At 44.2% G+C, this 18,373-nt stretch overlaps 1 protein-coding gene across 6 annotated transcripts in view; it reads left to right on the plus strand.

Annotated features, from left to right (window-relative positions):
* Window positions 1-18,373, plus strand: part of DACH1 (dachshund family transcription factor 1) — a 642,674-nt gene that overhangs the window by 217,566 nt on the left and 406,735 nt on the right. For all 6 annotated transcript variants that reach the window (XM_069639021.1, XM_069639020.1, XM_069639017.1 and 3 more), the window contains exon 2: window positions 16,427-16,542. In XM_069639021.1, coding sequence (XP_069495122.1) covers window positions 16,427-16,542 — 116 coding nt within the window. The remainder of the gene's footprint in view (window positions 1-16,426; window positions 16,543-18,373) is intronic.

Raw genomic sequence — 18,373 nt, forward strand, 5'->3', positions numbered from 1 at the left:
GGACCATGATCTAACTTCACAAAAGGCTGGAATATGACAGGATGCATGGATATCTATCAGAATTAGTACACTGCTTCCAGCTGTTCATTGTACCAGTAGATGTGTCCTATGATAAGCACATCAGGCACATAGTTGCGCTTGATGGAAATACCAAAAATTATCTCAGACTCAAATAATATGGCAAAGTAATTTTTTATTATCTGCTCAATAAAGTAGGGCAATATGGCAAACAACAAATTGTAGACCATGCACTCACAATAACAATCAAATTATACCAAGGTTTTATACTTCAATATGCATGATCTATGATGTCATCCTATGTGGCAAACTGTAAAACCTATTGAAGGGAGGGATTGGTTAAGGGAACATATATTGGCCTCTGCAACATTGTATAGCATATTGCTACATAGACCCCTATAATTGGTTGGCATTCTCTCCCAACCTTGGACTAAACTCAGGTGCAGAGAACAAAGCCAGACTACTAACCACTTGCCCAATTAGTCCATCATCTCTCATTGGTCAGGCCCCAAGCCAAGGCCTCTTCTTTGTAGCTGACCTTGCAGCCTGTTTTCTGCTCTGGGACTTTCAATGGAGTGTAGGTACACCATTATCTTCATCTGGAGTTTAATGAAAACACCTTGTTTTCGACTTCTCAGTCAGCTGTGAGGAGACCAAGATTTTGCCCATTTTTTCAAATTCAGCTGGTGAACATTTTCAGTGTAGTACAATTAAATTACCCTCAAATTATGTGGTATACTGAGCATAGCAAGGGATCATGTAAATAATGTAGGAGCTTTGGATGTTTCCACTGATAAATATTTTTCAATAATTTTACAACACATTTTTTTTTAAATAATTAAATCGAAAGCCATACATAGTATAATCAATTAATTAGTGGAAGGCTAAAAAAAATGCAATGCATGTCAGGTCACCCATAATAGACTAGGAACAGTAAGAAAATGTTTATGATGCCTCTTCCCACAGTACATGGCAGTACTTCCACAGTAAAAATAAAATCTCATGATGTTGTGTCCACAATATATATATATACCAACATTCCCAAGGTAAAACCTTCAAAAGAGGAACCCACAATATATTCTAGCATTCTCACTGTAAAGCACTTTCATGATGGCTGTGCTCACAATATATATAAGCATTCTCACTGTAAAACACATTCCTGATACTGCTTATAATGTACATCATTACTACTGTTAGGGCCTGATTCACAAAAATGTTTTCAACAGGACTTTCCCATGTTAACATATTTTAGTAAATTAGGGCCTTCTGATGCTGCAGCTCTGTGTTCAATCTATGCCAACATTGTGAAATGCCCTGAAAATTGTTAAAAAAGTTATTTCTGCATAAATAGTGCAAAATATATGGTTTTTGGACATTGGAAAGATTTTTAAAAGTGGGCAATACTGATGCACACCATTTTACACGTTTCACATTTCATGAATAAAAGTTAACTTTGTGCCTTTGTTTTACTTATCGTAATGTTATGATCCTTTGCAATACACTATCCCTTAAAACAATCATTATGAGGGTAGAAATGGATAGAAATGAAAATATACAGCAAGTAGTATTTCTGGGAAAGTGCAGTATTCCAGAAACAGCACTATTGTTATTACTGTTCTGGTAGCCTTTCTGTAACTGATTGGATTTTTAGTTTATACAATTAGGTGGCACTTGTTAATCCCTATGGCCTTTCCCACCCCTCCCAGGCCAAATCACCTCCACATGGGAACTCTTTGAACTTGCTTTATTCGAGCCTTACCATCAAACATTGCGCTCAAAGTGCCTACCAGTGTTTTTTCAGCACAGTCATTTGAGAGTTAATGACATAGTTGGAGCTAAAAAACATCTACTGGTGTAATAGAAATGCCTTAACCAGTACTGCCTTCAGCCACTCGATTTATAAGCACTATGCATGTTCTTTACTGAAGTCCTGTTAAAAACAAGCATTGGCAATGTGTATATGTATTAGGCATTTGCCAGCCATTGCTATTAGATGCTCAGGTACTCGCAGCATTTTGCATCTTATACCATTAATGACCAGTTAATAGCACTACCACAGTGCATGGCAAGTGCCTTTTCCATGCCTAGACAAAACTGTTGGCATTGCCACTGCTTGTTTTCGATCCCCCCGGTGTTGATGGTAAGTGCTACTGGTGCTATTCAGGGGTCAAAATTGGGATTTGTAGACACAGAGGAAAAAGCAGCTCCTGGGTATCGAGCATCACCTGTTAGGCAGGAGCTACCTCTGGGGAACATGGATAACAATCAGAAAATGTACATGTGTTGACCATTTGCATATTAGACAATATACTATGAAAGTCCCTTAGGCATATCCTTTATTGTCCTGTAAATGCATTCCCAAAATGAAATAATTAATATCCCATAGCTATGTTTATTTGGCACCACTTGCCCAAGGAGTCAAGTGTAGGTCCTGCTAGCTGTTGGTGTCAAGCTTACCAGGCTTCCTTTGGCTGCATCCAGGAGCTAAATAGCCCACAGCTTCTGGCAATTCCGAACCCGAGGATTTCACCCAAAAAGTATTCCCAGAGTGTAATGAGGCTCCATGGAAATGTTTCAAAGGTATGTTTCTCTGAAGCCAAAATAATTACGCAACATATTTATTTTAGTAAAAAGGTAGTTGCTCAATGTTCAGAGCAATCGCATGAGAGCTGTCAATGTGCCCCTTAGATGCGACAGATAACCCATCCATCCAATGATTTGAAAAGCACTACAGGCACTACAATGCATAGCAATGGCCAGGACTGAAGGAGTACCTCCATCTGCCATGGAACAATTTGGGAATTAGACACCTGATCAATAATCCCTGAAATAAACATGTACGGCTATTTGTGGATGCATGCTTACAATACCTTATTCCCACTCTGTGAAAAGGGCACATTCAAGTCCCTTCCACACACATCACTGTGAATACAGGGCAGTCTGCTCTGTTTAATGGCCAATATGCCTACTCCAGCCCTTTCAACTGACCCTCCCCCAAACATATACCTCCACCGCAAGCCTTTACCCTTCACCTACATCCCCTGCAAGTGTAATGAGGGAGCTGTGCTAAGAAAATGGATTCCAAGTAAAAAGAAGCTGAAAGGTTCATGAAATCCCACACAAACCCGCACAAAATCAATTTCTCTTGTAGAATAGGGTTTTTCTGAAGCCTACATGTGCACCGAAAATTGGCAACTCGTTCAACCTGGAGGATAGCTCAGCGGCAACATGCTCACCTTGGAAGCAAGACGACATGGATCAACTCAGGTTCGACCCCCGGGTCCACGCTTAGAAACCTCTGGGTATTAAGCGCGCTATAAATAACCTATTATATCATATCATAACCCTAATTACTTAGCATAAATGAACAACTTTATGGGGCCAGAAGTAGGGTTATGAATGAAATGCCTGACTGTTCATCCAATCAGTTTCTGCCTGAAGACGTGATTTAAGAATCATTCACAAATCGAATTGGATGGATGCTCTGCAGGAGGGAAATGGCAAACTGAGGAAATGTGCTTCCTTACACGAATCTGAAATCTCACACTACACATTAGTGTATTTGGGTTCACCAACCTTCTGCCAAAAGTAATCAACAAGAAGGATAAGCAACATGTACGTTTAGGCGAGAAAGGAAAACTTTGAAAAATAAAATATTCTAAGGATTCCAGTTGTGGGTGTCCCTGATGAATGGCTGGAGAAGTGGGGTTGGGGTTTTGAAGTGTGTTTCCTTATTACATGTGTGACAGATTCTGAGAGCCCTGCAATCTTCAGAAACCCTAAATGTTGTGAGCAGGAGAGACTGGTGCATGAAGATAAGCTGTATTATTGATCAATATGATATAAATCATGCATGCACCAACAGGAGGCTCATTCTCTCTGGTATTGCAATTTTTCCGCTCACTTAGCAATGACAATAAATTGCATATTACACGGCTCACTTGGACAAATTTGATAAATATTTAATGTAATGTGTTTCATAAATGTACACTTTCATATTTACAATTGTCTTGCTAGAATATAGATTTCGTGTCAGCATTATTTCTGTCTATTAACAAGTACAGGACCATCAGAACCTAAAACAATGCAATAATCATAAAATAAAAATACAATAATTAGAAGATGCATTTTCAAACCAAGAAGCAGCAAATATACTCACTGTTACTCAAGTGGCATCCTCGTTTAAACAGTAAGGCATGTGCATTCTGGATATCACAACCAGAGCCAATCTACTTTGCTATATTTCCAAAAGGAAATATATTTAAAAATGATGCTTGATTTAAATGGGTCACCCTGCAGAATTATTGGGGTTTAGACTTCGTATCATGGCCATCCTAAAAGGCTCAGTTCGTGATTAGTGTACCAATGAACCTTTAAGCTCCAAACCCAAGATCCACTTCAGGATACCTCCCATCTATCAGTCCTCAGCAAAGGCCTCACCGGGGAGCTGAACACATAACTTGACATCCTGGGCATTAGACCACCACTCAAGACGCTTCTCTTTCCCCAATACACAAACATGTAAACAGAGACCTAGACCATCTACTTTGTAATGAGGTTGAAATGCAACTGACGAGAGAAGGTATGCAAGCTCCGCGGTGCCAACTCGTTCGCGAAGACTCTCATACGCTCTGACGTGCAAAGTGAGCCTCACAGCTTCTGAACTGCTACCGCAATTTATAGTACCCCTGATTTACAAGCGATTCATACCTTAGCATCTGTGCATATGTAAGACTTTGCTGATAACCGATGCCCGGGGACCGCTGGAAAATGCTGATGTCAGCAATACTCTGCGCTTTGTTTGCATTACAGTGGGGACACAATAAAGGGCTGGCTTGTGAAAAGCATGTTTTATTTATACATTTATGAAGGGAAGGAGATATAAAACTGCACAGAATCAGTGTTATGATATGATATTTTATTTATAGCACGCCTACACACAAGTGTTTCAAGGTGCAACGAGGCAAGAGAGGGGAACAAGGGAGGACAAGACACCGATCTTACTAGGCCAAGTGACATTGAGATCGCGCAAGTGCAGGGAAGAGGGAAGGGGAAAAAGTGTTGCTGTATATGTTTTTATTTGAGCTTGATTATGCGGCACAGGAGTGGTCTCTGTCTCCACTGACCCATGTCTACTCATTGAACAGCGACGCGTTTGGCAAGGCTTATGCTATTGGTGGGCACCATGCGACCTGTGAAATCAACTGCCTTCAATCCTAGCTAATATATGCAATTGATGGAGGTTAGGGGTGCAAAAAGCTTAAACAACTGGATGACAGGTTTTGGTTAGTACCCACCACAATTGCTAGGATCTCTTGAGCACACGTCAAGCCCATCACACATCCACAATATGACTTAACTTAATAGCAATGCCACACTAGTAATGGACTTCATGAAATTCCTGCATCCAATAAGGGAAGCTCTTCTCCCTTCTTTCGATATTTTCTTCTGTTGAACTTGGATGGAAGACGGTACCAACACGATCATCCCACCCACCCACTTACTAACAGTTCTATGATGTTTGCTCGAGAAAATACAGCTGAAGCCGATTTGTTTGCATTTTTTTTAACACAGTTCCACACAAAACAAAATGCCACCACAATTAAACACTGAAATCCAACCGCCATCTATATGTGTGAGGAAATGTGCTAAAAACAGGAGAACAAAGTGGCCTGGAGCAAATGGGCTAGACCGCCTACTAACAACTCAATATTAATGGTATTCCATTTCTAACCTTGGGATTATGTAAAGACGAGTCAACCCTACCAGATTTAGTGATCCTGGGCAATACAATGAGCATGGATATTAAAGCATGTGCGGACGGTGAGCCAACCAAGCAGCTATAGTAAGCCTAGCCGCAGTGTTTGCCAGCTCACTTTATTGTGAGCCCATTTAGTGCTTAACTGTGGGAAGAAAACAGATTTAGAGTACTGGCACTGTACGTTTTATTGTTTTGCTGATCCACCGTGAATAGTATATAGTGTGAACTGCACTGTTTGTTGAGCTATTGAAACTAGAAATCGGTATGCTCTCAATATCCCATCTCTGCTTGGGTCATTAGGTAGCTAATACAATTGAACACTTTGCTCCTCTGAAAACCGAATTATGTCCAATTTTTTAAAATGTACCATATAGTAGAATATTCAGGGACAAACACAGTAATTCATGTATGATTACATTTTTAAAAAGTAATCCTCACTTATATTCAAAATTTTTTAACATGCCAATATAATTGCACCCCCCCCATATCTGTTTATTTGTCCGGCTATTTGTTCACGCCATATATATAAACCCACTGACGGCCAGCATAGATGTGACAGCGCTCAAAGGCTCACTTCAAAATGCCCACCCTTTATGTACTCAAGCAATGGCCCTGTACATACATCACATTACGAAATGGTGGAATCACTATATACAGAAATAGGTTTTCAATACATAAAAACATGGTAAAGTGCATATATATTCTTACCCAGTTCCTCCATGCTCAATTTGCTGTATGTATGTATAGACTGTCGTCAATAGTCACGTTACAAAACTACCAGACAGTGCACTGGGCAAGGCAAAACAAAAAGGGAGCAGGTTTTCTGAATGGGTTCAAATATTTGCTTGAATGGTAGTTCATCACCTCCAGTGTGCCATAAAATGTCGGATTACGGTGCATACATTGGAAATGTGCTGTTGCAAACATTCTATGGGAGCTTCTAAACAAGTGTTTGCATGTATGTAAGTTGGGGGTATGGAAAGCATTCATGACCGGTTCTCCAAGCAGAGATTTGGTGTGGGAGATCCTTATCCTCAGCAGGTACCTCCCTCTGGAATAGCCTCCCTCCGACCCTATGTCTTGAACCAGATCTCCTGAAATTCTGCAAACTCCTCAAGACCTTCCTCTTCTCCCCTTCCTTCTCTCTCCCTCTACCCTGCTAACCTAGTTTCTGTCCTTTCCATCTCTCCCTCCTATTCCATACAGCATGCTGGCAATCCACCTGGTGTACCTCAGAGTCTCACTGGTCCCCAGCACCCCCGCCAGTCCTCTCTCACACTGGCCGCAGGGTCCTACACCCCACTCACACTCAACGAGAAATGTATCCAAGAGCGTGGCTCTCTCTGCACTTACCCCAGTCCTCCCCTCCCTGTGACCCTCCGTACCCTTGCTCGATCCGTACGCACCATGCCTGAAGATCGTCTGTCTATTTCTCCTCTGTCTTCATCCCTAATTTTACTGTTAAAATTGCAAAATCGCCGTCAGCCCTATTGGCTAAAGCCCACACTGTTAAATGTATTTTATGCACTTACTCTGCCTGTGCAGACTATTATCATCTCAGATTTATTTTCAAGGGCTCTGAGCGACTGTTGTTTTTTCCCCCTTTGTTTCCACCCTCCTTGAGCACTTTGAAACACTTGCCTATGTATAGGCGCTATATAAACAATACCATACCATGTTGAGCCGCCGGCAGCCTGCAATCAAGTCTTTCGCATCTTCTGCAACAGTCGAAAGCTTTGCTCCGAGTGAGTGATATTGGAGATGTTAGCCACACCCCAACTCTTCTTTCCATGCCTGGACATATTTTCAAGTGATGTGCTGGGAACAATACAATCATGATAATACCATAGCTCATCCTCCCATGGTTCACACCAAAACATGTGACTTCACAGATGACTGCAAATGGCATCATTGCTCCTCGCCAGTGGCTAAATTTCCCAGGGTATGGACTTCGACCATATTCCATGCACCGCCAAGTCACCCGAAGTGGTATACAGGGTTTATAACAAAATCACGACGAGCTTTTTCAGTGAAACCTAAATAACAAAATAAAATTCGAATTTTTTAGTAAAAGTATTTCTGATGTTTGTTAATCTGCTTAGAACACATGCTGTGCATAGGTCCGACATCCAGTGGTCACTGCGGAGTATTGCATTTTGTTTTTCGTAGTTGAAAAGGGGACGTCGACAAGGCGTGTCTGTAACACTATCCCTATAGTGACGTGCGTTGTACCCACAATCCCTCACGCGTCGAGGTCCCTCAGATTGTTTTTTTCCGCCCAGCTTCTGGTCGCCTTACGCGGAGCTCCTAGAGAGACATTGCAAATACTTACTACGGACCTCGGTCCTTAATTATATTTATTATATTGTTAAAGATCCCTCCCCTCGACGTTAGCTGGGAAGCTGTTTCTCCGCCGAGCAAGTTTTTGACGGAGGGGAAGAGACGGAGGAGATCCTTCGGCGCTGCCGAACACGTGGCCTGGGCTCGCCGGCCAACATACAGTAGGGAGAGTGGGGGTTCGAACTTTTATCTTCTCTTTGAGAATGTCTTTCTTTCTCCCCTATCTTTCCCTTGGGGTTGTTATCACCAGTTATTATTGCCTCAGCTATGGAGAGGACACCTTTTAAGTTTTGCCCACGCTGTAGGGGCAAATACACTTGGAAGGATAAACACAAGCTCTGTAATCGTTGCTTGCCCCTCGATCATAAGGAGGACAGCTGCGCGGCCTGTAAGCTCTTGAAACCAAGAACTCTTAAAGAACGAAAAGTTAAGAGGTGGGCGGACTACGCTATGTCGAAGTCAATTTCCTCACCCGCCGCCGCTGTTACAGGAAGTGACGAGGAGGGTGATAACTCGACGTCCGTTTCGGAAGTCATTAACCCCCAGAAGGAGCGCTTGCGCTCCTCGACGTCCGTCCCCGGCCCCGACGGGCTCGGCTCACGCCCTGCTTATGGGGATGAACACCCCGGCGACAAGGACGCACATAAACCCCATAGGCCTAAGCAAACAACCCACGGCTCTTCTTCGTCGAAGACGAAGGGTCCATCAGCGCCGAAGGGGACGCAGGGCACTCCGGCGTCTACCTCAGACCGTCAGGGTCCCAAGCCCCACCCGCAAACGCAGCCGCGACCAGCGATTGGGCTTTCATCAAACACGGGCGCTACCTCAAAATCATCCGACGTAACGCTCCATAGAGCGGCCGTCGAGGAACAACGCGTAACACAGGCAACGTCGACACCAGAGCCCTCTACTGACAATCTCGTTGTCGAGAGCCTGGCGAGAATTGTTTCTGAAGACAAACGTAAGCGGACGACGAATACCGCACAAAAAGCTATAGAAACGCCGAAAAAGCACAAGAGTAGCCAGGAACTGCCCCCTTCATCTAAGGGCAGTTCTGAACTACCGGAGGGCTTTTCAGAGGGCGACGGAAACCTTTCGTTGACGTTGTGGGAGCGGTCTAAGCATTTTGAAGGTGAAAACACTGATTTCCCCCCTCTAGACTATTCAGGGGTCCCCCATGAGACCCTTGAAAGACTCCATTCTTGTATGGAGAAAATGGAAAGCTTTTTGGGAAGCCAAAACCTACCCACACACAAAAGACCAAGAGAATGGCCCCAGGATGACCCTTGGGTCAAGATCCTAGGCTGTTTCCCCCTTCTACAGATGTATATGACCTCACTGAAGAGGAGCAATACCTCCAGGAAGATGAGTGTTTGGGTGGAGAGGAAGAACAGGAGGAAGAGGGGTTTGAAGAAGATCCTTACACTACTGCAGGAGCTTTTGAAGAAGATACAGCTACCTCGCAGCCCTGGCAATCCCCATCAGTGCAGCCTTGGCAATCCCCATCAGTGCACTCAGACCCTGATGTCTTTCACCCTTCTCCTCCCAAGGATTCACCTATTGGAAACACCTCTCCCATAGATGACCAACCTTCACTTAATGCACTATTGCGTAAGGCAGCAGCGCATTTTGAAATAGACACAGGGGAGACTCTTCCTGAATAGACTTTGTAGAGAAAGTTATTAAAGAAAAAGCCCCTGTTAGTTAGTCTATTCGGCTCCTGGCTTCTATAAAGAGAAGAATAACTCCTTCCCTTTCCAATCCTGCCTTAGTCAGAGGGGTCAACCCTCGGATAGAAAAGCTCTTCAGCCCTTCGTCCTCTGACCCTTTGTACATCAGAGGACATTCTATTCCGGACTCCCTCGTAGTTACTAATACAAGAAAAAGAGCGGGGGTACCACTATCCACTAGTGAGGCACCACCTGACAAAGAGGGCAAGAAGCTCTATGCACTTGGGAAGAGAATCACGACCTCCGCCGCCTTCTCAACTAGGATTGCAAATAACAATTCCCTACTAGCTAGCTACGCAGATGCACAGTGGAGCAAGCTGCACAGCGAAGCAGAGGACGCACCAGAACCCCTGCGTTCACGCCTGTTAGCTATAATCGCAGAGGGAACTCTTGTAAACCAGGGCATCGTAAAGAACTCCTTAGATGCCGCAGAGACGGCTGGCCGTTCCCTGGTTCAGGGAATACTTCTCAAACGCCATGTCTGGCTGCGCAATTCGGGATTTAAGCCGGAAACCCAGGCTTCCCTGATAAATAAGCCCATAGAACAAACACATCTGTTTGGGAAAGCAGTTGATGAGGCCCTGGAACATGCGAAGAAAGAGTTTGATACCATCAAGACTCTTGACCAAATTTCTAGGCCCCCTAACAGACGCGGCTATGGCAATAGACGCTCCTTTCGTGGCCAACGCCAGCAGCAAAACCAACAGCAATTTTACTCTGCTACCAACTGGCCCTCTAACCAGGGTAACAACACCCAGTTCAGTCAAAGAGGCCAACGCCGTGGCAAAGGAAGAGGTCGCGGCTCCAGCCCCAAAGGTTCCACGCCCAATACCAACAAATGACCCGAAGATTCGGGTCCCCTCCCATGCATCACCGGTCGGGGGCCGGCTAACATCGTTCCTATCAGCATGGGAGGGAATATCGTCAGACCGCTGGGTATTATCCACCATAGCCCACGGATACTGCATCGAATTCAACGGTTCCCCGAAGTACAGACCCCCACGGAACCGACGCATGACACCGGAACACCTCACCATTCTTCTTCAAGAAGTAGAAGAGCTACTGAAAAAAGAAGCTATAGAGGCTGCCCCCCTATCTCAGGTAACAGAAGGTATTTATTCAGTGTACTTCCTTGTACCCAAAAAGGACTTAAGGTTTCGTATGGTGACCTTGTAGGAAGTAATCCCACTGTTATCACAAGGGGATTAACACTAGACATGCAAGATGCATACTTTCATATTTTAATGTTGCCAGCGCACAGAAAATACCTCAGGTTCAAGATAGAGAACAAACACTACCAGTTCAGAGTACTAACCTTCGGGATAGCATCTGCACCAAGGGTATTCACGAAAGTACTGGCAGTGGCAGCGGCCCACCTGCGCAGGTTATCCATCCCGGTCTACCCTTACCTCGACGACTGGCTCATAACAGGGGATTCTTACGAAACATGCTTCTCCAATACCCAAAAGACCGTAGACCTTTTGTCCCATCTGGGCTTCTCCATCAACGAAAAGAAGTCCAGCTTAGACCCCGGCCAAATCAAACAATTCCTAGGGGCTCTAATTCGAACAAAGGATGGCCTCGTCTTCCCCTCCAACGAGAGGGTCCAAAACATGCTGTTTCAGATCCCCCATTATGTGGCAGGTCGAGAGGTGACGGTACGCAAAGCAATGCGCTTGCTAGGGATGATGGCGTCATGTATTTATTTGGTACCTCACGCGCGCCTGCGCATGCGCCCAATGCAAGAGTGGCTCTACAGCCAGTTGTGTCAGGCCAGCGGACAATGGGACGATCTAGTGGTGGTCTCGCAGGCCTTGGTTCTCTCGCTACGGTGGTGGACAAAAGAAAACCTGTTATTAGGGAAAACTTTTGCCACACCCGCAGTGGAAGCCACTCTAACCACAGACGCATCCCTCACAGGATGGGGGGCTCACCTATCCCATCAGACTGCTCACGGAGCGTGGACTCCGAGCTTAGCATCCAAGCATATAAACCTGCTGGAACTACTAGCGGTGTTCAAAGCACAGAAAGCCTTTCAGAAACACCTACAAGGAAAGACAGTGATGGTCCTCACAGACAGCACCACAGCCATGTACTACCTCAACAAGCAAGGGGGCACTCACTCTCCAGGACTGTCCAAGCTGTCCCAGAATATATGGAAGTGGGCTCTCAAACACAACATGTTCCTACTATCACAACTTGTACCAGGGGAACTCAATCTGCTAGCAGACAAACTCAGCAGAGACTTCCCCCTGCCCGAAGAGTACGAATGGCAATTGCACGAAGACATCGTCTTAGACGTCTTCACGCAATGGGGATTCCCGGAAATAGACCTGTTCGCAACTATGGAGAACTCACAATGCCAAAGTTACGCCTCCAGGTACCCCCAGAACCAGTCCAAGGGGAATGGTCTGTCGATTCAATGGTCAGGGAAATTTGTTTATGCCTGTCCCCCGACTCCCCTTCTCAACAAAGTGGTGCACAAGATGCACCAGGAGCAGGTTACCATGATACTAGTGGCCCCAATGTGGGCCCGGCAGCCATGGTTCGCTCACTTGATGGAGATGTCCCTATCTCCCCCAGTGAAACTTCCCTGCCCGTACAACATGCTGTCACAGGACAAGGGCAGGACACTGCATCCATGCCCTCAGACCATGAACTTAGCAGCCTGGCTCCTGGGATCATAGAATTTGGACATTTACAACTCCCGCAGAGATGTATGGACATCCTCAGGGAAGCCAGAAAACCTAATACTCGCCACTGCTATTCTAGCAAGTGAAAAAGATTTGTCATCTGGTGTAGAGGTAAGAGCATCAACCCGGTTGACTGCTCTCCCACTAACATTGTTCTGTACTTGACCCATTTACTGGATTCAGGTCTAGTGTTCAATTCAATCAAAGTCCACCTAGCGGCCCTTTCTGCATACACCACTTCCCAACTTAAAGTGTCGTGGTGGAAGATACCAGTTATCAAGGCCTTCATGGAGGGGGTAAAGAGAATACACCCTCCGATAGCTAACCCAGCTCCCGGGTGGGACTTAAATGTGGTACTTTCTAGACTCATGGGCCCTCCTTTCGAACCCATGCACAAGGCAACTCTTAAAGACCTCACTCTTAAGACTGCTTTCCTAATAGCTATCACCTCCATTAGGAGAGTAAGTGAACTACAAGCTCTTTCTGTACTAGACCCCTTTGTAACAGTTCACAAAGATAAGGTGGTTCTACGCACACACCCAAGGTTTGCACCAAAATTCATCTCGAAATTTCATGTAAACCAGTCAATAGAACTACCAACGTTCTTTCAAAACCCTTCCAGCTTGGGAGAAAAAAGTCTGCATACACTAGATGTACGCAGAGCTGTCATGTTCTACATGGAAAGAACCAGACCACTGAGAAAGACTAATCAGTTCTTTGTCTCTGTGGCAGCAGGAAGAGAAGGAGATGCAGTTTCAAAGTCCACTATATCTAGATGGATTGTTCAATGCATCACTCTCTGTTACACTCTTGCTAAGAGAGATCTACCCTTCAAGCCAAGAGCACATTCCACTCGAGGCACTGGGGCTTCCATAGCGTTCATTGCAAATGTTCCCCTTGAGTCCATCTGCAAAGCGGCTACCTGGAGTTGTGTGCACACCTTTACAAAACACTACTGTCTAGATGCACACTCTAGATCTGACTCCCAGGTGGGACAGGCAGTATTAAGACATCTTTTCTCTACTGTTCCTTCTCATAACCCACCGCCAACTCCGGGTACTGCTCGCTAGTCTATGCACAGCATGTGATTCTAAGCAGATTAACAAACATCAGAAGACAATGCATTACTTACCGTAAAAGCATTTCTGATGGTTGTATCTGCTTAGATTCACATGCGCTCACCCTTCCTCCCCGCTCGGATGGAAGGAACATAGACATCCTTTTCTATATTTCTCTCTTTTCTGTACTCACTCACGTCTAGAAGGCTCCCTCAGGGCAGAAAAATACAAACAGAGGGACCTCGACGCGTGAGGGATTGTGTGTACAACGCACGTCACTATAGGGATAGTGTTACAGACACGCCTTGTCGACGTCCCCTTTTCGACTACGAAAAACAAAATGCAATACTCCGCAGTGACCACTGGATGTCGGACCTATGCACAGCATGTGAATCTAAGCAGATACAACCATCAGAAATGCTTTTACGGTAAGTAATGCATTGTCATATGGGGGGTGGGATATGGGAATAAAAAGGGTGGAGGAAGCTAGGGGGGTAAAAAAGCTGTGGAAACAGGGGGTTTGGAGGGGAGGGCCCAAATTAAAAAAGAAACACATTCAAAATGTTTTCGTTATTTTTATTTCACTGAAAACGTTTTCGTTATTTGTGTAGTCGTTATAAAGACATGGAACCACCCAAAGTAGCCATTGGCCTGGCTGCAGTGCATGACGCGCAATCTATACTTCCTCCAAATAACATAATGTGATAAGCCTGCTGTGGCACAAATAATACATGGTTAGAACAATATCATACTGTCATATCAGCTGTGGTTAAAACTAGGTGGCACTGCGGCCCTGCATTTAAAGCAGGCATCACTAGCATGTGGCTACCCATTTCCTCTGCCATCGTAGGTCTTGCACAGGACGTTGAATGCAGGTAAGCGCTTAAAGCACAATTCTCCAAAGGTAGGTATAATGAGTGTGGTCACTACGTGCAGCTGCTTTGCATCTGGACCACTTGAAATGTAGTAAATAGGATTGAGCCCAGGCATCATAAATCATAGCCATATTACTCATGCAGCATTACCCATAATACATATTCGAGGGCATGCAAATTTAACGAATCTTGCAAATTCGTTTGTGAAGCACCATATTAATTAATATGACGATGCATGCCAGGGCCAGTATATACTTCCTCAGTGAGGCAGATCTCTGATTGACCTGCTGAAACCGACAGAGATGCATTCTTGCCTGCACCGCGTTGATCATGTACCTTGATTTTATAGGCGGGGATGCCGAGGCCACCAGAAGCGTAGAGCAGTCCAAATTGAGGCAGGAGGGGACATCAGGCCCTCCCACACATGTGAAGGCTGCTTTCCCTGAAGAACAAAGCTTTGGTCGAATTCTTGTCTGATCTGCTGCTTAATATTTGTCTGCCGGGACAGTGCGAGCCTACCTTTGTTGTAGGGTAGGCAGCCTAAGGTCTTTAGTCCAAAGGACACACCTGAGATCCTGACTTGGCCACTCCTCTCAAATACATGCTTTCGAGAACACAAAAAGGTGCATTACATCCAGGGCGTGTGTTGTCCTGATGTGACATCTCTAACGAGCCATGCCTCCAGAAATGCAGGCCATTCCTCAAGTATGTGGTCACTGCTAGCATGTTGGTGAGCAACCACCCTCCACATATATTGGCATGCCAAATCTACCATCACATTCCTTCCAGAACGTTTAACTCTTTGCCACTCATTTTAGACAGCTGCAGGGTGTTAGGGGGGCCTTACATTTCAAAGACAAGGCAGAGTTAGACATCTCAAGATATTAGTGGATAGCAAACTGCAACTTATGAGTGGCAGCCTCCTGTGACTTCATACTTGTGACAGGTATCTTTTGTCAGCCAAATACTCTTTATTTATGTATTTATTTATAACACACCAACAGCCTGCAGGCATCGGGGCGTGACACAAACACACAAGGACAGCAAATTAGATGGGACATTGGGCAGCAGGTTCACCAGCTCAGCAACCTAAATGAGAGTGGGGGGGGGAAGAAAAGGAAGTTCTACAAATTACCTGAAAATATGGGTTTTCAGGGTTTTTTCAAATCTTTTTTTAAACATTTTGCATCACCCTTTCCTATGCAGTATATCATAAGATAAGCTCCCAACAGGAGAGCAGCAAGATGTTTTATTTCAGTCAAAAAGGGGTTAAATGATAACTTGACTTATCTCTTAAATGGCGAAAAGTAAAGAAATTCCAAGACCTTTTCACACATTAGATATGTATTGCCATTTATCATGGAGGTATCAAGCTAGCAGTGCGAAGTAATAAAACATATCATCGGCAAATGTGCTGTGGGTCTGAAGCGCTCTTTCATTCCACCTCCCAGCTAACTGTAGTATTAAATCAAACAAGCAGAACATTCCCTTAGGCAGCCATTGCCTTTTAATTTCCTGAAGAACCTTAAAATATCATTCATTACAAGTACTACACATATTTGGTTTTTAAAAGTCTCATAAATCAATAGCTGGCTGACTGTAATAATTATTACAAGTTAGTGCATAATTTTCATGCTGAAGGCTGCATGCAGAACTTTAGCATATGCAAACGAGGCAATTCAAACTGTGTATAGATATTAATGTGAAGAAGCAGGTAACGAGGTGCAGGCTATGAATTATGCATCAAGAGCAGTTGATCTTCAATGAGGAAAATGAATTCAGCATGTAATCTAATTAGTGATGGAAGTCTATTACATCTAACTGCAAACGCATCCGTCCTTGAAACAAATTTATTTACAGTCCATGTTCTCACTTGAAACAACTTTGAAATGATGCACAAGACAACAGTTTAGTTGTTGAGAAAAAGCTTCAAATGATTTGTTTGTTTCAGTTCCAGACCCGGAAGGCCTCCGAAAAGAACACAAAGCGTCACCTCGCCGGAGAACTCGCACATCATGCCGCACACTGTCCCTGGATTAATGTCCCCAGGGATGATCCCGCCAACAGGTAAGAGATATTCTGCGATTTCCTTTTGAAGGTTGTGCCTTGTCTTTATGTCCATTTTTGTGTGTCACCTTGATACGCTAAATTCCTTAACTTAGGCGAAGCCATCATTTCGGCATGACAGGGCTTTCAAATTCGCTATACAGTACAATCAACCAATAGAGAGCTGCCTGAATACCAATCAGTACGCTTACTTCAGATATAGTCTACCCCACAGTGAACTCGGCGTCACCAATAAACTCTTCCCTTTCTTCCCATTGTTGTATATCCCCCTAACTACTCCCTCTCTCCCTCCCTACTTCCCCAATCTTGATGCCCGTATAAAACATGTCCTTCCTCTTACCTATATGGTGCTCTACCTTAGCTATACCTGAACTTTGTATCCACCAGACGAATTTTGTGAGGTCTTTCGAAACAGAATGCTGAGATCTACTGAATGAGATAACAGCTGCAGAGTAGGTCAGCAGCATTCATAGAGACCGTGACATTTCACCCCCCATGAGCAAGATCTAACCATGATTATGGTGAATTAAGTAACCGCAAATGAGGTGATTATTAGCTTCATCCAAAGGAAATAGCACCAGTCAATTGGTACACCACAAGGGTGAAGGTGCGGGATATTAGCTCTATGATGCCTGCAAGTGGCTCTTTGCATAAGAATTAGAATTGTGTACTGGGTCCTGAAGAAAGTGGGAGAAACAATATGAGAAAACCCACTGAAACCGGTCGACCACAGACATATGGAATAGCTAACTAATTAGTAGACATCTTGGTGAAATAGCTGGTTTTAGTTTTTAGTGAGCCAATGAGTAGGGAGAAATACAAATGGTTTGACTGCCTTCTGTGCTCCAAATCCTGATGAATCATTTTGATATATATTATCAGCATGGCCAATGAACTAATTACAGATATGGGCATATGAAAAGCTTTGGGCTAGTCTCTTTATCTATCCCCTAGCCCTAGATAGGTGGTGCACCAGCACATTCTAGGGGGAGTCATCCCCTGAGGGATATCATAGTTAGTGGATGTTGGAGGGCAAGAATAGCTATGTTTCTAGCTTGTAACTGTATGTACGAGTAAGGTTGATATGCCTGGACTTCGTTGTGTGTTCGCTCTACCTTAGCTTCCTGTCTGCAGCACTGAAAGCTAAACGTAGAACCACACAGTGGTTCTGTGAATATTAGCCCAATAAGTAACAGTTCATATATAACGCAATAGAGTGCAGCATGGGGATGGTGTGTTGTTACGGTAGGTCTACATTGTTTCATCTACAACATCTTGATGGTGGACTGTTTCATTGTGATATTTTGATTGTGACCTTTCAAAGGGGATCATCTTTGTATTAATGAGGATCTTCCCCACTCACCTTACCCTCACCATACCCACCCCTCCCCCTTCTCTCATTCCTCTACCCCACCAACCCATCATCTATGTACATATGTTTGGTACTGTGGATAAAAATGTCACTTCCAAACAGTCCACCTTCAAAATGCAGGTAAAACGCTACAGACCTGTTAGAATAGCGGGTTGCTGGCCTGTTTATTGATATGTGAATACAGAAGTCAGATGCTTAAATTGCACTTTGGCACCCTCTCTCAAACTCACAATCATATTTGTTGATGATTTCGGCATCACTACATATTACTGGAATTGTTTCTTCTCTCCAGATATTCATGTTAATACAGAAGTGACACACATACTCCCCCTTTCGTCTGAATGTAAGCAAACAACATCCTAAGACTGGGGAGAAAAACAGGTATCATGTATGTGACAGACACCGGCAGAGAATTGGATCACCATTTTCGTTGCACTCTGTTCATTCTACTTTAATTCT

Source organism: Ambystoma mexicanum, chromosome 7q (assembly GCF_040938575.1).
Source record: "Ambystoma mexicanum isolate Mex_15411 chromosome 7q, UKY_AmexF1_1, whole genome shotgun sequence".
Taxonomy (NCBI): domain Eukaryota; kingdom Metazoa; phylum Chordata; class Amphibia; order Caudata; family Ambystomatidae; genus Ambystoma; species Ambystoma mexicanum.